The 25,323-nt window shown below is 40.4% G+C and overlaps 1 protein-coding gene across 1 annotated transcript in view; it reads right to left on the bottom strand.

Annotated features, from left to right (window-relative positions):
• Window positions 1–25,323, bottom strand: part of suclg2 (succinate-CoA ligase GDP-forming subunit beta) — a 126,299-nt gene that overhangs the window by 70,604 nt on the left and 30,372 nt on the right. Inside the window, exons 3-6 of the mRNA XM_084729271.1 lie at window positions 7,741–7,840; window positions 6,634–6,724; window positions 3,085–3,237; window positions 1,968–2,057 (exon numbers count right to left, since the gene is read on the bottom strand). Coding sequence (XP_084585397.1) covers window positions 1,968–2,057; window positions 3,085–3,237; window positions 6,634–6,724; window positions 7,741–7,840 — 434 coding nt within the window. The remainder of the gene's footprint in view (window positions 1–1,967; window positions 2,058–3,084; window positions 3,238–6,633; window positions 6,725–7,740; window positions 7,841–25,323) is intronic.

Genomic DNA, 25,323 nt, shown 5'->3' with positions numbered 1-25,323 from the left:
AATATAACATAATAATGCACATTTCAGTAGATTTCACCTGGCAGCAGTATCCAAATATATGCGAATCGTTTTTGTTATGGCTTTTTTTCATACAAGATTGATATTTACAAGCAGGGTATAGCAAAATATGAATACAACTAGTGAAAACAGCAATGCAGAAATGGCACTACACTTAAATCATCACTGTCAAAATCCCCACTTTCAAAGGATCTCAAGTGACATCTTTATTGCTGCGACTGTTCTTCAGTAATGAAGACAGGTTGACATAGCATGGCGAGACTTTTCAATGCAGTTCCAGACAAAGACCACCAATCTTACTTTCTTTTATCTGTCACACACACACACACACATATAACCAGTGTATGCATGTCCACACACTTGCACTCACACAAAGATCCTGCCATCCCATAGTTCATTCAAGACAGTTAAGGTATTTTATACGAGCTGTAATTATCTCTGAATTAAACAGTCTGGCAGCTGACTCACCGCAACCAAGGAAAAACATACTGACAATGCAGACCGTGCGTAACCGGTCACTTTGTATTTCTCTCCCTTCCTGTGAAAAATCAATGACCATTCAGTATGTAAAAAGGGATCTCATACAATTGGATACAACCACAGGTCAAACACCTTTGACTCTGTTGGCTTCACAGAAGCACATTCACATGTCTGATACGTATAGAGATGGGGTCAGTCTGATCCAATGTAAACCACCATGTTTGGAACAAACACATCACAAATACAACATGAACACTAAACAAGCTTTCGTTGAAAGCAAACACAGTCCATGAACATCAACTGGCACAAAACTTTTAACTGCTAAAGTCAGTTTAGTTTTAGCCTTGAGCAAATTTACTACTACTACTACTACTACTACTCGGGGTGTCATAATTTCAATATTAAATCAAAAATGTATTGATTTATTTCAATAATCAAAATCAAAGGCAGCATAGCAATTCTCCCACTCCACCCCTGCCTAAACTGTACACTGTACAGACACTGTATCTTAGCAACCATTATATCACTCTTGATACCATAAAGATCTTTTTAAGGAACAATTTGAAAATGTAAAACACAGTTGTCAGATCTTAAAAAAACAATGATCTGTTGATATTTGCAAATCAAGACTCAACAGTCAAAAAATGGCATAGCCATCAGTGCTAAAACTGTTTGAACCAGAACAGCGAATCAAAGTGTGACCTTAAATTTGGAGACTCGTGACACCCTTAACTACTACTAATAATAATTAAGAAAAAGGAACTCTGGTATTGGTATAGTATCAATATCAGCAGATGTCCAAATAAAGGTACTGGAATAGGATCGAAAATGGAAAAAAGTGGACTGATGAATCTCTCTCTATATATAGCATGTATCCATATTCCATGTGTTAAGAATCTGAGCTAAACAGATTTCTCATGCCACGGTGCCTGTGGAAAAGAAAACAAATTAGTGATTTGATGCCAAGAGACAAATGGCTTTGAAATGAACTCTACATCTAAGCAGCCATATTTTGAATCTGAAACGTTGCTGTGCTGTTTTTCCTTGGCCTCATTTTACTCGCTAATGCAGCCTGAACTGAACTGGATGTGTAAAACTTGACGTGACAAGAAAAAAAAATAATTGTTTCACTGTCCTTTGCCATAGAGATGAGTTTCGTTTCTTACCGCATGATTCACTCATGGATTCAAAGTGCGGCATGTTCTATCAAATAATTGTACCATTAGCGATGTCATCTGCACTAAACCTGGCACAGTGCCCTGCGTCACTGCCAGACATGACAAAAGACCACCTGGCAAGTCAGTCTGGTGTAGTGGGACTTCACAACATGCCTCTGGAAAACTAATAATAGCCAAAGTTTGGTTTGTTTGTGAACGAGGATATATCTGTCTGTGTATATTTGTGTGCATGGTTGATCTATCTACCCCTTCTTTGCATTGTGACTTTAAATCCTTCCGAGCGCCCATTACCTGTCTCTGCAGCGGTCCTTTGAAACCCAAATTAGCTGCCATGCGAAGTGCCTGGTCGTCTCGCACACCTTCAAATATATCTATGACTTCCTATAAGATTCACAGAGAAAGTTAAAAAGAGAGTGAGAGAAACACATTGAGAGAGTGAGTCAGAGAGAAGAAGAGGCTCAAACACTGGACCATAATTTGACACAGAGCGGATGTTCATATTAAACTCCCCACGTCATAATTAAGCAGTGGCAATCTGCCAGACAAGGAGAAAAGGGAGAGTTGGAACTGAAACGATGGATTTATGATCATCAGACACTCATATCTTTAACTTTGAGATAGGGAGAAGCTCTCTTATAACTTTTTTCACAGGTTTAAAAGTGGATGAAGGATTTCAGGGTATACAGTGGTGAAGAAAATATAAAACTGCAGCTGTTGTTAGCAAGTTGAAATAATTATGTATAAAGTAGGTCTGGACCATACAGATTTTGATGAGATGTGTTTTAGATAGCAACACCACACACGGGTGTGTATTTATATACAATCTGAAATCTTTGGTGGAAATAATGAAGGACATAAATCTCAGCAGGATTTTACAATCTGTTCCAACATCTGCAGACTATAGCAAAAGAAAGACATATAAAACAGTAAATGAAGGCAAACTCCATCTGTAATATTTAAATTATACATCTGTTAACAATGACAAGGAACTGTTGCCAAGTCGCCAAGTGATGACAGAGGATTAAGCTCTGTAAATGGAATCTAATTGATAGCAATATAAAACACAGAAGGCAGTGTGTTTGTTCATGTTGAGCTTCAGTGTACTGCTCTATGTGTTCAGCTGCTGCAGTGTGCATGTAGACAGGACAATAAATTTAATTGAATTAGCAGAAAAATACGAACAGATCTCAGCTTCCATCTGCAAGACCCACCGGGCAATCCAGTCCTGGCCTGATTTCAAGCCAAATAAAACTTTTGTCAATTGTAGAGTAAAATCTTTGAGCAAAGATGGCGAGGTGTTTGCACTTTAAAGAGTTCTATTGAGCCAGACAAGATCAGTCGATTTCAGCTACTGCATTGTTTTCTCGTTCTTCTCATTTGATAGTGTTGCGAGAAGTAAATCATATACCTTAAAGATGAGTTCTGGGCTGCTGGCGGCTACCTCCTCGATATCCATACCTCCCTGGGGGCTCCCTACCATGACAGGACCATTACAGGAGCGGTCCATCAGGATGGCAAAGTAGGTCTCCCTGCTTATGTCCAGGGCCTCAGCGACCATGACCTGGACATAGCACAGCAGAAGAAAGAGGAGCTGATAGAGGAATGTTGATACAATGCCAACTTGATTTCATGATCATGTTAAAGGGATAGTTCTGATTATTTGATGTGCCGCTGTATGAGGCACCTATTGATAGTCAGTGTATTACCTATAGTCGATGCAGGTCTACTCATTAAGTTGAGAAACAGAGAGGGGCACCAGTACAGAAGCTAAGCACTGAACATGGATGGTGTTAGCAGCAAATCATAGTTTAGCCACTTACAAAAGTTACACTGAAAAAAAATCTATATCAGTTTAAATGTTTATATTAAATATGTTTGAATATTTTCACCACTTAATCTTGCCGTAAGACAGCCTTTTCTGACAGGAAACTGCCCCTTTACAAGCCAGATGTCGCTGTCACATAACTCCATTGGCAAATTTAGTCATTTTACCTCACAGAACACAGGGGCTGCTACCACTGCCTTGAATGCTTAGTTTGTTTTTGTGTTTTTGTGTGATTTGTGGTGAATCTGAACCATCCTTTAAAATACAGAAGTCACACAATAAAACACACAAACGAGCTGAGGCAGTAGCAGACCAGCAGCTACCATGTCCTGTGAGGTAAAATTACCAATTTCATCCATGGACTTTGGTTGGTTTGGAGAGAGCGATAACTGGCTTATACAATGGCGTTTTCCTGTCAGAAAAGTCTGTCTGACAGCAATGTAAAGCCCTGAAAATAGTCTACATATAGTGTACACTCAAACTGATACTAACTTTATAAGGTGCACCTTCTTTGTAAGTGGCTGAACACCTTTTGTTGCTGACCCTGTCCACAGCAGTTCATTGCTTAGCTTTGGTGGTGGTACTCCTGCTGCTTCTCCAAACTGGGAGCATCAAGTGAAATCTACTTTACATAATGCACTTACTATGGATAATTACCTCATATAACCCACATCAAATAATTCAAACTATCCCTTTAAGGGGATCCTACTGTTGCCCTAATAAAAAAAAAAATCCTATTCCATCTTGCTAGATGTACCTGCTAGCATTTGGCAAACTTTATACATCACAGTGCATCTTTAAAAAGGTCAAGAATATTCAATATCAGATTGAACACAATTACACAGGCAGATAAGCAGGGTCCATAGACCCATGAAGCATAGCCCTGAAAAAATGCTGTGAATAAGAGAGAGGGAGCCAAATAGAGAGGAAAGTAATGCCTAGAGTCCAGCAGATAAGCAGAGAGGGAAGCAAGCAAGAAGCTCATTTAGAAGAGAGAAAAGGAAACCTGACAGGAAACTATCAGTTGTCTGGTGGTTAATGGGCTGCAGGTTTTGTGGATGGGATGTTTGTTTGAACATGCACAGCCGTTATGTTCTGCTTCCACCCTATCGCCCAGCGAATGAGGATGGATAGCCTTCTCTACCTGCCGTGTGAACAGACAGCACTCCTATCTCCTTGTCCAAATGTTGTCTTCTCCTTTCACTCAAATGTTGTCTTAAGTTCCCTGTTGTTTGACTCGCAGCCCGATTCTTCACTCAAACTAAACATATTCTATTCCCGCCGTCTTGTTCTTTCCGTTTCCCCTCAAACCCTGGTTTTTGTCCCCTACAGTTTTCTTCCACAACCATCTTTTACACCTTCTTTCTCACGTTCCATAATCTTCTCTCCTCAGCCCTCAATCAGTGCCATGACAGCAAATCCATGTAGAAGCTGAAGTGCTGCCCCCCTTTTTCCTGTGTTCTCTGCTCTGTGGTGCAGCACGATTTGAGGGTTGAAGCGAGCCCCATTGGCAGGTTGACAGCTAAGGTCTGGCTGTCATCTGACAGACCAGGTTGTGACGACAATCATACTGTACCACATCCTTCATGTCAGTCAGTGGCTGCTCTTACCAAAAATGCTGAAATCAAACCTGGCAAGACAATTCAAGTTTCGTCCAACTGTCCAAAGACATGGAGTTAATTCTGAGCTTGTGAACTTCCTGGTCTGCAGAACCTTATTTTATAAAAAATGACAAATGTGTAGAGATGGGAAGTAATGAAGTATATATATATATATATACATACTTCATTAATGTACTTAAGAAGAGTTTTCAGGTATCTGTACTTGACTTGAGTATTTATTTTTCTGACAACTTTTAACTTTGATATTCTTACACAAATAACTATAATTTCTACTTAATACTCAATCTTAATTAATTATTGATTATATTTATATTGTGTCATTGTGAGATGTCTTCCTAACATTAAGACAAACTTTAGCCTAAATGGATGGGACAACAGCACATAGAAAAGATGATTCCTTGGTTTTTTATGATGCACCACAGACATAACAAGAAGAAGCTATACTTCTGTTTGAGTACAGAAATTTTGCGCACGTGTTTTGTTGAGGTCACTCGATTTGACTCAACATGTCAGCCCAAAACATCAGAGATTTACATCTCCTTTACAAAAAGACTACCTGCTTGAAGGTGTGTCTTTTAACTGAGGACAAGTTCAACTCGCGCTGAGCGGCTGTAAAACAGTGAATAAACATTTCATTTCCTTTAAATTTTTCACTATAAAGTCCCCCATTATTTTGTTATTTAAAAGCTTTTATTATGAAGCAGCAAAATCAGCAAATGTTGGCTTTTCCTCAGTAGTAACTTAACACAACATCTCTCAGGCTGAAAGCGAACATAAAACAGTAAAATAAAGCAGAATACCTGACAGTACAAACAGTGACACAGAAGAACTAAACTCCAAACCACAGAGATTCAGTTAGAATAGCTCCGTGCATTAAAAAATGGTACTGAAAATGCAAATCAGGTGACTTGACTTGGTGCTGCCAAAAGTGCAAAAGGAAAAGCCCCAAATATGTGTACTTTTGCCACCTCTGCAAGTGCGACACTCATTTGATTCCACCTAAACTGTGCAGTTGAAGTAGGAGCAGGAGTTGGGTAAAATGGGAGGAGGTGTGGGGGGGTGGCTGGTAAACAGAAATGAGGAGAGTAAAAGAAAGCGAGTGGGTTCCACACACACAAGCTGAGAAGGCTTCATCACCTGGAAATGTCTGTTTTGAGGAGGTACTGCATGCAGCATGCAAGTAGAGAAAATGATATTCCTGCTTGTTAGTGGCACATAGAAAACAGTTGTTTACCAAACACTTTAAATTCACAGTGGGCCTGCTTCAATTTATGCAATGAGCCATAGCAGCAGCCAGCGCAAACCCACAGTAAACAGCAGTGGACAGCTACTATTTAAATCAAGCAAAACAAAAACCATAGAGCCGACTGCCTTTACAGTCATTAATTTTACAGAACTGCATTACTGGACTCAAAATGCCTTGAAATGAGGTCAGGAAAAAAGAAAAAAAACAAGAAGAAGAAAGAGTCGAAGTGAATCTTTTTTTCGTTCAATCTGCGCAGCAGCTCACCGTTTTCACTTTCACTCCTTCTTTCGGCGTCTGTTTTGTAGTCAGGTTGAAACCCAGCATCTTATTGGCCAGCTCACCAACCACCGCAGGGCTGAAGGAGAGAGGTCACAGGTTTAACGCAATCCTTTTTTAAACAATGGCAGTCTTAATTTAAAAACAATCGGTTACAAAATCAAAGATGAGATGTGTGAGTATTTCTTTATCTCTTTGCTCAGAGGAAGACAGCTTTGCCTCAGCACTTTCTGGGCATTAATGTAACATATTCTGACAAACCACAGCTTTTGGAGACACTTTAGTATCTACACAACGCTGTGAATGAACCTCTGCTTTTTCTCTCTGTTTAAAAGCAGGCCGCATGCCAGGGCTGCTTCTGTAAGCCTGCTCTGGTTTTGTAAGTGAATAAAAATGAAAGCAGGGGCTGTACTCATCCTTTGATAGATGAGAGGAAGGTGAACTGTGCACTCGTGTCACTGTCTGGGGACGATGAACTTCAGCATATCTCACTTTGAAAAAGTTTCCGGCCATTCCAAAGCCTGAAGTAGGGTGACGATGATACATGTCTGGGACAATTGTCATAAATCACCTTTTTTGCCTTTAAGGCAGTAGTAAGTGGTAGGTAGCTTTACTAAAAAGATAGCACTGTTTTAGTACATGGAAACTGCAGCACCTGAGCAAAGAAAAGCTTTCTCAAGTTGTTGTTTAGCCTTTTAAAAAATGCACAAGTTTTCAGAGTGAGCCTTCACTGGAGGAATACAGCCATCACACTTTGTAATCCTAAACTAGATCAAAATAAACCTCAGCAGCGGCAGAAAACCCAATCAACCTGAGAGGAAAAGCTCAGTATGGGGTGGATAACGCTTCTGTTGACCTTAAAAATCATTTTTTCAACATTTAATTGAGGGTAGTTGTTCGAGAACGAGACACTGGAAGAAAGAAAAACTGTTTATTTGCAGCTCAAGTAATCCTGACTGCTTCTTTGTGCCTTGGGAGCATCTTCAGAGAGCTCTTTGAGCCTACTCACTCTAAAAGCGCTGTCATAAGAGAAATAATATGAATCTATCTCCGACAGGAACTCTAAGTGTGAAATGCACATAGGGGCATACTTACTCCTTAGTTAAGTGCACTCCACCTTTAAGGCCACTGTCAAACACACCCTTGCCTCTGCCACCAGCCAGAATCTGAGCTTTCAGCACGATCTCCTTGGCATCTGAAAGACAGAAAGAGATGGATTGAGAGGGAGAGAGACATACAGAAGTAAAGAAGGACAGAGAAAGAGAGACAGAGCACTTAAGATATAGGCTCAGCACCTTGGATGCCCCCTTGAGTCTGCCACTTATCTGTCTATCTGATTGAAGGCAGAAGGGGAAAAGGAAAAGAGAGGTGGTGAGGGTGATATGTGAAAAGATTAGGGAACATGCCAGGAAGGAAAAAACATCAGAGGATGATATGAACCAACTTTCATGATAATCCAGCCAGTAATTATTGAGACATGCAACTCAAAACCATAAACGTGAACCTCTTGGCGATGCTACAAAAAGGGTCATGGGATCAACAAAGTCATTAGGATACTTGGGATCCAATCTGATCTGTTATTATGCTTTATATAAAACTGGTTGGAAAGTTTTTTCAGGCCAAACTTACACTAGACTAGAGGAAAAGTCAAACAATCGCTAGTGTCAGCAGGCTGTATCCTCTCTGGAACACGAATGTCTGCACAAAGTTTTATGATCATCCATCCATCCGGTGGTTGTAGAGATATTTCCGACAGGACCAAAGTCTGACCAACAGACCAACATTGCCATTCCTAGAACCAAGCTACTAACACAGCTAAAAATACAATCCACATGCATTATCTATTTGAACTGTTTCATTGGCGTGTTTCCTCATGACTGGCATCCGGTTGCAATCTCAGTGCAAGAATGGAAAGAAGCATCTGCACAACTGTTGGAAACTTTCACATGACCTTGTTCCAATTATATAACCACCCTGCCTCCCCTTTGCTGTCACCGCCACCTTGCAAGAACTCGCACATCAGGAGGAGGCCCTTCAGCTGTCTATTCAGCATCCTGCCCACAATCTCCCTCTATTCAAATGGGCTAAGGACACTTGATGAAAGTTGGTCTCTGGCTAGGTTATTATTATCTAGGTGGGGGAGTTCAGCCATTGACAGGTGGCTGCCATCAGGGTGGGAAGTGGGTGGTAGTGAGAGTGGAAGGGGATAAGCCGCCGTGCGAGGGTTTGAAAGACACCTTGACCTTGTGGGGCCAGAGACAAGCTCCTCCCTTGACGAAACCCTGCAAGCAGGGTGGAGAACGTCCAGACAGGTGCTGGCGAGCTGAGAGAGCCTAAAAACACTGGCTGTGCTCGCTGCTGCAGCTGTAGTAAGAAAAGGACCCCGAGAAAATAGCCTCTGACAGGGTGGCAGGGATTAAACTAACACTGCATTAGTGAGACCCGTTCTCAGTGGAGAGTCGAGAGCTGAGAGGGGAGTAACAGAGAGAGGGAGAGAATGAGAGAATAAAGGTGTGCTCGTATGCAAAGGGCTTTGAGAGGAGTCATAAATGAATAAATATGTTAATAAAAAACTGCTACTGCGCAAAATTTAAAAGAGTTCAAAGCAAGATGAAATAGTGTGTCCTGCGGGCATGTGCAGCGGAGAGGGACGGCACAGAGGAAATGACTTTTGCTTTAAAGATGGAAAAAAGGAACAAGTGGAAGAACAAAGATGTAGCCCAATGCAAAGATTGCATTGTTTGAGCAGTGGAGAAAGCTAAGACTATTGACACATTGATGGAGACCTCAAAAAAGCAAGCTATGGTTTTTAAAGTTGAGATATATTAAATATATTAAAAGGCATGTAATGTGCCAGGAAAGGTAATGGGGTGAGAACGAGGCAGGTGTTCATTCCTGCTGCACTAGTAATTGATAGCAAACCTGCTTATTATGCAGCACACAACAAGCTATTGTAGCAATATCAGCAATTACACTGACAGAGCAATGTGCTGATTATAAAAATAAACTTATTACAAAACAGGAAAGAAAACGAGATATAATACAGATATTTTAAAGCGCATCCATGTTACATCTAAAATACTGTATGATAATAAAGCATACAATTCTCCCTGTAGAATCGTATCAAATTCTCTGGTTAACACTGAAACACCACTCTGAAGAAACACATGGAGAGGATAATGATGTCCTCAAAGATCACAGTGAACATGGTGCATGGTAAAGAGCAGGGCAGCCATTATCCGGGCAGTATGACAGACATGAGATGGCCTCTAACACTCAGGCAAAGGTTGGTCCCTAATGAGTGCGGAGCAGAGTGCGGAGTGGACGGGAAAAAAAGAACAGCAGTATGTAAAATCAGAGAAAAGTCATGCTTTTATGTTCAACCCAGACACCGCGATGGGTAAGGGGAACGGAGGGCACATGTCTTGAAGTTAATCAGTAAAGACAACGGTGAACATTGGAGAAGAGGCAGAGCTTAAAATGTTCATGCAGTGAAGACATGCAATATTAAAGGTGTAAACTGAGAGGTCGCACTAATGAAGTGTAACATACATTCTGAGCATGTTCTACATCAGACAGCTGAATATAGTATATTCTGTCCGAGATCTTGCCTTGAATGTATGCAGGGTTCAATGTTAACGCCTTTTTTTTTTTTAACCAGCCTTGTTGGGCAAATGGGTCCTATACAAACTGTTTTATTTATTAGCAATTATCAAAAGAGTTATTCTGACACCAATATCAGAAAATCCGCTGACACTACTTAAATGCTGGTATCAGTATCAGCAAGTACAATAACAATTTAAAACAATGTAATTTAGTAGCCTCAAAACTGGACTGTGCTATTTCCAACAGTGTACCAGTCCCCCTTTTTTTCCAGGATGATAAAGTAATATTCTACAGAATTTATTATTTGTATGTAGCAGTCACATTTTTAATGTGCTGGTATCAAATCAGTACTGGCAGATATGTAAAAGAATAGGTATCAGAAAGGAAAAAAATGGTATCAGAACTCTCTACTTATAAAACAAGCTCTGTCGGTGTGGTTCTGTGTACCCAGGTCAATCCTATTTTTCTGTTGAAGAGCAATCACACTGAAGTATGCAGTGAATGGCTGCACATGTTTTGTTCTGGTTATCTGTTTTGCTATTACCTGACATGCCACAGCGTTCATGTTTCATAAAACCAGCGGCAGAGCCCTGGAAGAGGGGGTGTCGGCAGTCCTCTTAACTGTCAAGCAAGCGAGATGCTTTCGGCTCTTGTTATGGTAGTCCAGTGAAAACTTTGCGTACATTTGAAAAACAACCATGTTGCCTTGCTCTCAAACTTGCAGTAAACTGCACAATACAAAGTTAAGAGTTTTTTGCCCACTATCTGCCAATGCCACATAGCTTAAATCCCATTTCCAGGATATAGTTGAGGACAAAATTATTACCCTCGCTATGGAATTTAAAGTTTGTTTCAAAATTTTCCCAAGGGCTTTTTTAACAGAGCAAGGAATTTTCAACATAGCATTTCTAAACATACTACTTTTCTTTAGATAGCATAAGTTATTTCTATTTGCACACAATAACAGAATTATTTCAGAAAAAAACAAAAATTACCAGGGTCAAAATTATTAACCCCCTTAAGAACTGACCTTTTTATTGAGCTGAGGGTTATCTTCCGATTTACACACAGTATAAAAACTTCAGTACGGGTTTGTGCTGTCACTTGAGAAAGCATCATGCCAAAAACAAAATAAATCAGTTTAGACTTGAGAAAAAGAATTGTTGATGCTCACAAAGCAGGAGAAGGATACACTGTTTTCAAGTGTCAAGAACTGGAGTGAGAAGTATCATCAAGAAATTCAAAGAGAACCAAACAGTACAGAACAAGCCTGGCAGAGGTAGGAAGCAAAAGATTTCAAAGACACTGGAAAGAAAACTAGTGAGAGATGTGTCTAAAGACCCCAGAACAACTGCAGAGACACTAGTGAATGACTTATCCAAGTCAGGAATTGTAGTTTCAAAGAAGACAATCACTAGAGTCCTGCACAGGAATGGGTCTGGTTCATCGCTTTGTCTTCCAACACGACAACGACCCAAAACATATGTCACTCCTGGTGAAGAATTACCTTCAGAAGACCAAAGTGAACTGTACTGACTGGCCTGCATGAAGCCCAGACTTGAATCCCATTGAAAATATGAAGGGTGAACTGAAGACCAAGGTCCATGTCAGAAGACCATCAAATCTGAGAGATTCTCCAAAGAAGAATGGGCTGGGATTCCTCAGGAGACGTGTCTGAGACTCTTTGATAACTACAACAAACAACTGCAGGCTGTTAACCAGCAAAAAGGATACACAACTGACTATTAGCATCAGGGGGGTAATAATTTTGACCATGGTAGTTTTTTGGTTTTTGTGAAATAATTTTGTTTCGGTGTGAAAAGTAAAATAATGTGAGCATCCAAAATAAAATCAGGATGTTTGGAAAAGTTGTGTTAAAAATTCCTTGCTCTTTTTAACAGTACTTGGGAAATACTTTAAAAAAAACATACATTTTCATAGGAGCCTAATAATTTTGTCCTCATCTGTAATTGAAGCATGTGCTTGCACTTTAGTTCATAAACTTTGTCTTTACCCAACACTATTTTCTTGAGGGTGCCCCATTCGCACTGCGCATGTAACGAGATGGCTTACTCCTTGGCCACGTCCATAATCAGCTTCAGAAAAAACAATGTGTTTAATTCTGTTTTACTACTCACCCAACTGGGCAGACCTACTAGCTCGAGGTGCCATTTTGCTTGCCTGAAGAAATCCGTCAATCCTTACTGTTGAGCCCTGGTATGTTTTCATCATTGTGAGGGCACGGTGTATATGCACTAGATACATAACAAATCATTCTTTAACTTGTTGCAGTCATAATAATTAGAAATACCCCCTGAAGAAAGTGATTTGGTTATTAGTTGAATGAAAACCCTTTTCTTGGGGGGAGGGAGCCGCAGTTGCATAATCAGTTCTCCAATTCCATTTGTATCATGCATGGCCCACTGCAAAGATGCAGAAAAAGATTTTCATCTCCATTTATTTCCTATATCTTGGGGACACAGGGGAGGAGATTAACATCGCACAACATCTCCAATCACATCACATGCAATCGGAGTAATGTGGTCATCATCCTCGGGCCTTACTCATTTCCCAGTAATGAGTGCAAATCAACTCCCAGTCTGCTTGCCAGTGACAGCAGCTGGCAGAGAGGATGTTACTTCTACAATCAGTGTCTTGTTCACCCTCTTTCTTTCCGTGCACTTTTGAAAGACATAGCTCTCCCCCTTCCCCTCTCTCCCTTTCCATGTAGCCCATGGGTGGCCAGCAGCAGCATTAGCTTTGGTCTGATATTTAATTAAGCCTTCGAGGCTGTGCCATGAGGGGGATGCTGGCTGGTAAGGGACAGATGTAGGCTGAGCGCCAATCCAGAGAGAGTAAGATGTGGCTACCATCTGCATGGAGGGAGAAAAAGATCAGGACAGCCCTCCCCAGTGTGTGTGTGTGCTGTAATGAAAGTAATGTGGCGGCTAAATGGAGAAGACTAATCAAACTCTTGGGAGAGAGGAGAAAACAAACACAAGCATACACAGCTACAATCAAACACCACAGAGAGCCCGGGCCTTCCTATGGATAAATGCCATTAACACTAGAGGGAAGAAAAAAAATAAAATAAAAGACCTCTGAACCTTCAGCATCTGTGCTCATTATGACAGCACACCTACTGGTCGTAATGCAGCAGAGTGCTGATTGCTGCCAAACAGCTAGAAATTAATCTTAAGAAAAAATTCTGGCCTAAAATGTCAGTCTACAAAGACCATTAAAACAAAATAACAGAGATCTAATTATTATTTTCCAAGCATTTTCTGGAATTAGTTCCAAGCAGCTTTGGTATAATTCATAATTCAGGGGTATTCCAGGACTATAAGTGGAAAGAACAACAATCTGTGCTTCCATTTGCTTCCATCTAGTGGCACATGGCGTGTCTTTAAATAACCTCAATTATGTTGTCAACTTCATATTGATAGCTACAGAAAGCTATTGGTGCAGCTCTCGCTTTTGACTCACTTTGCCACAGGGCTCCTTGTTGTGTCACATCAATGACTCACTGATATTGGAACAATGAACTCATAACCTACTACAGCAAAAAGTACCATAGGCAATGCAGGATATCAAAGATTTTGAAATGAGCAACTATCCAAAAGGCTTTACTAATTGCAAAAGCAGAAAACTGTATGTGTACATGCTGTTGTTCCTTGCATATTAATCAAAAGTATCGATACTTTTTCTATACCATATGTTTAAAACACCACAATATCTGTTACGCTCTAGTATCAAATGTACCAAAGCTATAGAAAAATTATCTAAGTGCTTAATCAAGACCTGTGTTCGAGTTTAATTCAGTCTTTATTGTCCCGCCTGAAATTTGGCTGTGGCACAGCAAAACCAGACCGTGTTCAGTGACTGCATATAGGCTGTGATTTTAAAATGATAAAAATAAGAAAAAAAAAGTATTTTGCATGCCCAGGACTTTTTCCTTCTTGATGTGGAATTGAAAGAGGTATTGAGTATTGGTTTTTTAATACTAATATTGTATCGAAGTTTAAAATTCTGGTATTGTGACTACTGCATTTGTAAAAAGAATGTCAAGTGAGGCCAACACTTATTTCGGCACGGTGCTCAGTGCAATGGCCTTGCCAACACATTATGTTTTAATTACACTTTGGCACCAGCAGGACCAGTAAACAGAACAGGTGGTGTTTAATGTTTAGACTCCTTGTGTGATGATTTCCCTTAACCGCAGCAGCAATGCAGGTATTATCTTGGATAAGTTCAGCTTTCCGTAAACTTTTACCATTTCCAATTCTGCCAGACTGCGAAAAGGTCAGACAGAAAATTGCTCTCCATTCATGCAGCAATGGCAGGTGAACCAAAAGGAGAGATATGAAAATAAAACCTTCAGTTTTTCATCTACCTTGACATATTATGACCTTGGAATTTTTAAAGCTAAATATGTTCCCCTGTTCGGTTGAAAAAGTCAACAAACACTGAAAAATCCTTACCACGCTCTACAAGGTCCTCTTGCTACTGGCAAGTCTGTGAGCCCAAGTGTTGGGACTTGTATAACAAGGGACAAACAAAGAGATTTAGATGCAAAAAAAGTGATAGATAACAACAATTTGACCTCTTTGTTCACTACAACTAAATATATCATTACCATCTCACTGTCTTGTCTGCTTAAGCCCGCCGTCCCTGTGTCCGTCTCTGCCTCTAATGATGCCATCTGAGTGCTGCTCAGTGGAGGAGAATATAGCGTCCCGGACCGACAGAGGCACCTCTGTGTGACACCTCCTCCAGTCATCGCTTGCATGATGGCCAAGTCCTCATTAGAGGACAAGTCCACCTGGCTTTCAGACATAGACAGCACTTCTAATGACATCCTGAGATGGCCCTGGTCTCCTCTCGGTGACAGAGAGGTGCAGTTCAAACCCCCGGCTGAGAGTTTTTTCATTGCCATACAAGCAGAGGGGTGACGGTAATGATAATGGTGTTGTGGAACGATGGGAGCCGTGTATCTATATATCTCTAGGGGGAATCATTTGTTTGGGAATGAAGCCTCTGCTAAGACATTTACTGGTATCAAGCTACATCGTGAGACAGCTAACTAGACAAACACTGGCTGTCTGGGTTGCAGATGATAGAGTATACCAGAAAATCTCCATAAAAATATTTCAAATAAGTGACCGAGAGTCTATACAAACAGGAGCTGTTCACTTCTCGTTACTGACTCAACAATTTTCATCTGTTCAGCATGAACAAGAGCAGATAAAACTATTCTAAAAGCTACCAACATCTGCTGATGCTGATGCGCTGGTGGGCAAGAGGACTACTTGCAATGCCATTTCCACTATATGAGTAATGAAGCATGCCTAATGGTTGGAGATCCCTACAAAAAATCACAATGTTTGTACATTTTACTCCACCAGAACAATTCCTATTTCTTAACCTGACATAACTCTTAACTCCAACTAATACGGCACGACTAGGTTGTCCGCACTTATGCAAAGTACCCTGACAACAAATACTAGTCGACATGTTCACTTCTACTGGCACATTAGTATCATCCTAATACGATAGAGGGGATGTGTGAGAAATAATTCCACGTCTCACCCACAACATGAATAGGTTAGGGTGCGTAATGAGGAGGTGGAAACACTAAGCAGCTTACAGAAATCAGCTCTTTGAGAGACAGGCCGCTTTACCCTGCAAAGCCTATTTACAGCTGTTAAGACAATTTCAGATGCATGGCTTTTCCATACCAAACGAGAGACCTAAGAGCCAGCTAATGTATGGGATGACAACAGGTCCTTGGAGAGGCCAGAGTAATTTGTATCTGGGCATGTGTGCCTGAGCTCTTGTATTGTGTATGTGGCACGTTCTGCCACAACAAGGATTTTACAAAATTGTCATTATCGTGATGAACGTTTTGGCATATTACGACTAATCTTCTTTACTGTGGCTGCAATAACACGCAGGTAAAAGGCTACTTACGCACTCGTACAACTAGAGCTGTATCTGGTACCTACTACTTGCCTTGCTAACGCCAACTTAGGCTGCATGTTCACTGAACAGTATTAAGATGCCGAAGGTAGCAGCAAAGCACGCCAACTTCTCCGTTATTAGCTATTTCCATCTTATGTTACTCCTACTATCCAAGGATGTGGAGATCCAGTGGATTTACTTTGTTTTTGATGGAAATGTCTCTAAGTTTACCACTTTACTTTGGACTGCTTTCTTAACAAGGGTCAGTACAAAACAAGCTTCATGGATCAATACTATCAATACCAACTTGGAAGATGTAAGTTTTGCTACTTTTATGTTGCATGCACTATTTATTTTGCAGGTTCACCTGTTGTACTTGGAGTTAGCATGTTAGCAGGTAAATGTACTGACAGACATGGCCCGTGGTACACTGACTATTGTACTGGGTTTTCTGCCAAATAAATGCTGTTGAGATGCGTAATTGTCATCCTTGTCTTGAGACGATTTAATGTGTGCATTAATGAACATTCCTGATCATTTTTACTGACATTTCTGCATCACCTTATGTTATTTTGACTTATTTAAAACATACACACATTAAATACTGTATGAATCAGAAATCAATGCATTTAGTTGAGTTAACAGGCTATTTCATTGTTTGTATTTCCTCTCATCAGGAAAACAATAAAGAACATTTTAGCTTCTCAAGTCAACAAGGGCAGTTTTTTTCCTCTTGTCATTAAAACAATCTACAACTTTTTAATGCTTTACAGAAGGTGTATATCAGGTAAAAATCTTAAATTTACAGAACTTCTTCCACAGTCTTGTATTTATTAGTGGATCCAAATACAACTGTGATCCATTATACCCAATAACCCAGTAACACCATCACTTTACAAAACTCAACAGAGCATTATGATATACATTTTCGATCATATCACCCACCCCAAATGCAAGACCCACAGTGTGTTCCTGAATGAAGCTGGTGCAGTGTATGTCAGCGGGCTGCTGGGCCCGTGTTAATAAGCCCCACCTCTCCTCTTCAGGTGTGTGTTATCTTGGCAGGTAGCGGAGACAGAAAAACTGCAGACTAACATCTGTCTTCCTGTGTGACAGGCCAGCCTCTGAAGGAACGAGAGCTGTTGCGTCCATCAGCAGGAGCCCTGCAGGGAGTAGGGGGGGGGGGGGGGGGGGGGGGGTGAGGTAGAGATACCTGCAGCTCACTCCCTGCACTCTTTTATTTCCACCACAATGTGAACAAAGTGGAAAACGAGGACACAGAGGTACTGCTGTAGTACCACGTTTATTTTACACAAGAGTGGGGCATAAATTGAGGGGTATTCAGCACTACAGAAAAAGACAGAGCAAACAACACAGCAGATAAGTGGGAGAGAGCAACAGCAGACTGAAGTGAGAGTGAAAGAGAAAAGGTGAATGAGGGAACAAATCGGAGGGAGCAGACAAGAGGGAAGAAATGAGAGGGCAAGAAAGAGAGCAAAGGAGGAGAGAAAGGTCAGAATGTGTGGGTAACACACAGAGGAAAGAGCAATGTTGTTTTGACTTGACATTACCAGTTAATAGCTATGTAAATGGACCACAACACATTTACGTAGACGTTATTAACATAATACTTGTTTCAAACTCTGGCCACGTAAACAGCAGCAGCATGGTTAATGGTTGCAAATTTGTCAAGTGATTTTCCTTTATTAGTGTGCACAGACCAGATCAGTCGCATAAGTACACGAAAGCAGTACAACACTGAAATATGCCACACAAATGAGCAGGGTGCAGCAATGTGATTATTCTACTATAATTCTTTAATGTAACTTGTTTTTTTGTAATTGCACATTTGCACTGACCCAAAGACAAAGCACTAGGTAGGGTTGTGTATCGACAAGAATCTACCAATAGGATACATATCACAATACAGGGGTTACGATTCAGTATTTTGCAATATAATGTGATACAACAAGCAATAAAATATATTGCTATTCTTTAAATCATATTTTAGGAAAGCTGTCACAGTATAAAAACACCACACCATATGCATAAATTCTGAGCAAATAAAGTTTACTTTTTTATAAAGTCAGAAGAATAAAGATCAGCAGTGAAGAACAACACTGCTATTTAGCTGTCAGGGTTTGAATGCAACAAAAAATGAACCACGGCCATGAATCTTTGCATGTATCTCAATATCACAATAGAGTGTTTATGAGAATTGATACAGTATCACAAAACATAATATTACGATACTCATGTGTATCAATATTTTCTTGCTGTACAGCATATACGGAGTGCAAAGTGGTCGAATATAAAATGGTCAAATGTCAGTATGGTATGGTAATTCACTCCTGTACATATTAGGAATTTAGCAACATCAGAGTAACTTATTGACAATTGTTTTGAACTAAATATGTTCAGTGGACCACCAGAGGCACCTGTGTTTTCTCAGTTTGTACACTTTTCTTATTAAGTCATCTAACTTGCAACCAAACACGCCTCATCCGGTATCACTCTGATACAGGAATGTTGATGATTATTTAATTCATTGTTTTCAAGAATTTAACCGATTTAAAATGTATCAACTGATAATGTGTATTTTGTGAACCATTCTCCTGGAGCTCACAGGTTCTCACAGTTTGGTTTGGTCTGCCTTGTTTGTCTAAAAATGGTAGTAACTGCACCCCATTTGACATTGTTTTGTTTGGTGTAGCCATTTGTTGTATGCAGACAGGCTGACAAGAGCAGTTTTATTATTGTTTTATTATTCTGTTCATTTAAGAGAGCCCTCTACCATCATAACATCATGATTTAAAAGTGTATCAGAACTGAGCAATATGTATTTCATCAAGTGTGTGCATGAAGGATGAAGGATAGGTTTATTATAATGGCACCTTAAGCATAATTAACTAAAGACAAAACTGCATTAAGTACTGCCCAATCTGTAATTAATACCCAACATACTTACGTACAAAAAGTAAAAAAGAAAGTATATAAAAAATTAAATCAACAATATCATCATCCACTGTGATGTTTCACCATGGATATCGTCATGTGCCAATTCAGTAGACATCGTCCAACCCTTTTATGACTGATCAAGTCTTCACTGTTTATGTTTTCAACTATTGCTTGAGGGAGAGGTCAGCAACTTTAGGCGCAACTATTAGAAAACTTCTGTTTTTTGGATTTTCCATTCATAGTTAGAGGCAAAGGTGCTGAGCCATAGAGGCAGGCTATGATTCACATTTTTGTTGATTAAGTATTAAAACAGTGTATAGTTTATTCAGTGTATAGGCTACACATATTTACAACTGAATGATGCAAGTATCACTTAAGGTGCACAACAATAATAAATTAAAATTAAAATATTTTAAACAGAACGGTTATTCATTTCCATGTCATTTTTTGTCAAAGCCAAATGGACCCACTGGAAAGGGCCAAATGAGCTGCATGTTGCCAGGTTAAAGGAAAATGAACACAATTTGCATCCTTAACAGGTAACCTTCTTATGGAAAGATCTAGGTAACTTATCTTGTCTTGTATAGTTGCACAGGCAATCCATTTGAAACATCATAAAAGAGACTCTCTTTCTCTTGGTGACTATTGTTAACACAGCCAGGCTATCATCGTGTTTACACTGGAAACAGTGTAGGTCACTGGAATCTGCTCACCGATGGAGCGTCTAGCAGTGAAGATGGCAACAATACCAGCTCAATATCATGTTAGACTGAGGCTTCATATTCTTTTGAAGTTCAAGAAGCCATTGTAAAAATCAGTTCCCTCAATAGACGAGCAGCTGCCTCAGTGGCCTCTGTCCAATAGACCAACAAGGAGAGGACACGACATGGGTTCCAGCTGGTGTACATAGACACACACACATACAAACACGCAAAGCTCTAAGAGGGTCGTCTTATCGCTCACTACTTCAGACAAAGACAGAAGTGAAAGGGGCCGTGGTTGAGCCAACTCTCAGCACTAACTGCTACTGTCAGCGCTTTTCACCAGAGACTCGGGTTCATTTTCTGAAGGGGGAAGATGAAAGTGGTCTTAAAAGGCGCTTGAAGTGTTGAAGTGCACGAGGCGGTTCTAGTGGGGACTGTGAATGAGAAGGGAGGGGATGTGCAGTGAGGAGAGGTCTGGCCATGTTTTATGTTTTAACCAGGTTTGACAGTTAGATATGTCTGTCCCAAGTTGAGAAGGAAGCGAGTCCCATGTGTCCACAACGTGTATAGTAGAGCTCTGACTTTCCTTCTCTCATTCAGCAAATGTTGAAAAGGTTTGTCCACACATTTTCTCAGTCGTTGGTGAGACAGGATTGATATCAGACACAGACAGCCAAGCATAATAGAATCTGATGACAAAGAACCTCAGGGCTCCTACAACACTGTTATCCAAATCCAGGTAGGCAAAAATCAGAAACGAAATGGAGTGAATATGAAGGAAAAAGCACACAGAGGGAAAACGTTAGGAAAGAAAAAAGAATTACTGCATTGCTTCTTACAAATTCACTGCTCAATGAAGCATGGAATAGCCTTAATAAAACATGCAATTTAGGGCCAGTATTATCCAGATAATGGCTTTATCACTGAGCAAGTGTTGGGACACAGCGACATAAAAGAGGAACTGAAGCATGAGTGATGCTAATGTGCCACAGTAGCCTATCACCACTCAACGCCCACGACAGGGCTTCAAAATCTGTTTGATTGGTGAAGCCCTTCTACACTGCACATCTTACGCTAGAACAAAGAAATCAGAACCACACGTAAGGAGGCAACCCATATAATTTCACCTTTGGAGAAAAAAAAAAGATCACTTGATTGTAACACTAACCATTTAAGATCAAATAATGTTGCACTGTTTGGCTGTTTTATAGACAGCTGTTGCTGTGCATTTTGTCATGCTTTTTCCACACACATGTTCTGGCTTGGCTCGACTCAGTTTGACCTGGCACGTCAGCCCAGCACAGCAGGGATTTACATTTCCATTGTAACAGAGCTACTCGCTTGAAGGTACATCCTTTAACTGAAGATGAGAGCAAATGACTTAATTTACTACAAATTCTTCACAATAAAAGTCCCCTGTTATTTTGTTTTTTAAACACTTTAATTATGAAGCAGCAAAAACAGGAAATGGATTGTTTTCATCCACGGTAACTTAATGACCCCTGTCAGCTGAAAGCAAACATGAGGCAGTAAAGTAAAACAGATACCTGAAAGTACAAACAACAGTGAAGAGAAGAAACTAAACTTCAAACAAAAGAGATTCAGTTAGAAACTACAAAAGTACAGACAGTTGAACACACTCGGCCATGCTTTGGCCTGTCAGAGATGGAGTGGAAATGCAAATCAGCACGGCATGGTTTAACTCTGCACGGCCAAACGTGCAAAATGGAAAAGTCCCAGAAATCTATAGTACACCACCACACACAATGGTGGTTGCAATGAGTCAATGTGTACAAAAATATTGCTGTAATTTTTAAATCATGGTTGAATATATGATAACTACCACATAATTAATTCAAATAAATATGTATGCGGCCTACATAGCCTAAACCTAAAATATGTTGTAGAAGCGATGTTGTTTCATTCATGGTCTCTGCTACCGGTGAGGTGAGTTCAGAGAGGGCTTTTTGCCACATTTTTAAAAAGGCAACTGCAAACAGCATATCTTTTTATCCATGTTTTTTTTCTGATGAATCTAAAATGCTTCCACACATAACTTCTCAGATGGGTTATCCATTCAGCACAGCTTGTGAATAAATAAACAGAGAAAGCATAACACAGCATCTCCACCGGCACGTAGGCCAGACAGGATGGGGGAGAGAGGAGTACGAAGGAGGACTAAGATGCAAACGTCATGCATGGGTAAGGAAGTCCTCTGAGCGGCTTGTGGTGATGCCCGTGGTGGGGAGGAGCATTTCTGTGACAGATGGCACCAGCTAGGCAGTGTGTTGGGTTAGTGAAGAAGCATATGGTACTCTCTAGATGATCTCATACACCAGCGCCAGGCCCCGTCGGAGGTGTAAATGCTTCTCTGCACCCTGCCAGAGAAAGCGGAACCGTTGATATCACCAGCAAAAATAATGTGGAGGCGCACCAAGCGTGAGCATGTGTGTTACAGCATATCTAATATCTGTGACATAACACACTCTAATGAATCACCTCTATTGACAACTAAACATTTTATAAATTAAGGCAAACCTCCAGATTATATTAGCAATATGTTGTCTCTCCTCCCAGCTGGTGTTACACTTAAAGCTACCCTGACCCCCTAGACTACAGGGTCCTTCCAACATGGCCATGGCTGTGTGTCTGATATATCTCATGTCATTCCATGCTGTTAGTGAGGGGGGAATGCAGTGGATGTCTGGGAGTCTATCCAACAGAGGCTGCTGTGCAGATCCTTCCTTGCACCTCAGTGCACAATGGGAAACCCATACCACTGGATTCCATGAGAGGAAAAAATCAAATTATCTCAACCATCCCTACCTAGGTCTGTTGGTGCATGCCTTCACACCTCGTCATTATTGCTGCAGGTTGCATTCTTCTCATGCTTTCCTCTCAGCAAAGCACAGTTTATTTTTATATAAATATCTAATGTAATCTTTTATCAAACTGTGCTGTGCACTAAGGTTGGGCGATATGTTACCATTTTCCAACAGGCAATTGCCGATATATACGTCCCTCCCACCTACTGAGTTTCAGCTGGGAGATGTATTCAAACAAAGAGTTTGCTGTGTTACATGAACTATGTCAATTCTTAACACTAAGAAAACTTCCATATTAAACAGAAAAATACCAATGTACACCTCCTGGATCAAAGTTTATCCCTTTTATTGAGCTAAGATGTTTATTCACATATCTTAAAACAAACTTCATTAATTTCATTCAATATTTCACCGAAAAACACAATAAAACTCACCAAAATGACTTTTGATTGTTCCAACAATCACCAGTTCTGGTTTGGTCAAAATAAGTCCTTAATTCACCACCTCAGATGTGAAAATAGTCTTCCTTTACAGGCTGTTTACCTCTCACTCATCCTCCGGCTCAGTGGGCGTGTACTGTGCCACTGAACGGGAGCAGCAGCTCTGACTCTGCAGGCCATTAAATTGGCAAATTATAATGACAAAATCTGCCCACCACAAAAAACTAAAAAATGAAATGGAAATGGACGGACATGGACTTGTGTACTGATGCTGTAATACACATATTTGACTCAGAATTCAAAATTGGACAACACCAAAACCCACCACACTATGATGGTTGTAATGAGTCTGCTAGATCTTGTGATGATGTCTGAAGCTGGCTGTTTATCCAAATTTTTATGCAAGATACTCAATCAATGACTCATCTGAATGGGCATTTACTCTTATTTGTGATTTTGGGCTACACTGATTGCTTGATTGTCTCTACATTTAATTTATAGACTGCATCTGAAACTAACCCAAAATGCTTAGTTGCTGTTGAGAAGCCTGGCACAAACACTAACAACAGACATGGCACAACACACTTTAAGCCAGTGTTGTGTGGAAAGATTTACAGATCACAGGCCAGAGGCATCGAGGGGGGCTAAGCTGCCACAGAGAGTAGACAAGTAAATGAGCAGACTGAAAACAATCACTTTAAGATACACACAACAACTGTGTCCTTGGCCTTGAGCTACTTTTATTTACACATCATCTGAGGCACAGTGTGAGTCTCATTGACTTGACTTTAAGGGCTCTTGAAGATCCCCAGTAGCCGAAAAAGAGCCTCTCTCCTTTCTGGAAAAAAAAATAACTCGCTATATATAGCACGGCCTACAAAATGTTTATGTTTTCAACGCAGGAACCGATGTTTACCTCAGCAGCCAACTACATTTTGAGTGCTTTCAAGCACGCCGAGTTATGACAGCAATGCGTGTCAAACTGAAACTGATGGAGATGCTGTGAGATGAGTGGAACCTATAGATCTCTTTCTTTCCCCTTTCTCCCTGACACACCATCACCAAAAGCCCAAGCACACCTGCATACATACACATGCACACATACACACACACGCTTCATCAATGAGTTAATGTTAAGGTAGCTTGCTATTATTCAGTAAGCCAACATATCAAATTAACTATCCTTCTAATAGGCACACATGAGATTTGACAGCCATGAATAAAAACTGCTCTGTTTACACTGAATATTCATAACCGAGTGAAATAAATTAAAATGCTTCCTACCTCTGTTAATTGTCATTCTGGCAGTGAGGCTGCGCTAAGCACAAAGAACTGAAGACGAGCAGCAGAGGTAGACTGAGGTGAATGAGGAGTGAGAGAAATTAAGGTAACTTTACAAACTGAAATCAAGAGAGTGTGAACAAAAACAGAAAGATCCAGAAATTGTAATTGCAACACAGTTTGTCAAAGGATAGTCAGGGAAGATAAAGAAGGACAACACATTCCAGCTCATCTGATATGAGGTGTTCATATACACAGGTATATGTTGCTCCCATTTATCACAGAGGCTCAACATACGGTGAAGATAAGAATCCAAAGCAATGTTTTCTTCCATCGCAGCTTTGTCAATGAATGATTGCTGGGTGAGGTAGGAGGAATGGCAGACATGAAGGGCTCTTGCAGCAAGGAAGAGGAGGGAAAATGTGGTTTTGATTTAGAATTCAGACTGAAAATCCATCAAGATTTGCTCAACAGATGCATCTGTCAAGCGGGTGGCGACACACAAAGTGGACTGCATAATCATATTCTCTTTGGCTGTAGTGGTGCACAGGTATTTGTATATGTGTGTGTTTGTGTGCATGTCCGTGGTTGTGCATATTTGCTTCGATGGCAAAGACGAAATCTATATTCATTACTGGACTTGCTCTGATATCTCAAAACTGGTAAGATAGCAGCTGAGTCTTTGTGAACAACCTGCATACACACATACATAAACTGTATATACATGTATATGTGGGTGCGTATTTGAGTGTGCCCACATGAATGTAAAAGGAAAAGGAATTCAGTCTTGCATTGACTGATGCTATATACTGTCATACGGACAATTCAGATGGGGATCTGCCAAAGAAAACAACCCCCTCAAAATCTATACACATACGTTTCTCAAACATGGGCTTATGTGAA

This window comes from Lutjanus erythropterus, chromosome 2 (assembly GCF_056507025.1).
Source record: "Lutjanus erythropterus isolate fLutEry1 chromosome 2, fLutEry1.hap2, whole genome shotgun sequence".
Taxonomy (NCBI): domain Eukaryota; kingdom Metazoa; phylum Chordata; class Actinopteri; order Lutjaniformes; family Lutjanidae; genus Lutjanus; species Lutjanus erythropterus.
Note: the sequence above shows the minus strand (reverse complement) of the source record. Positions and strands in the feature narration are given on the sequence as shown.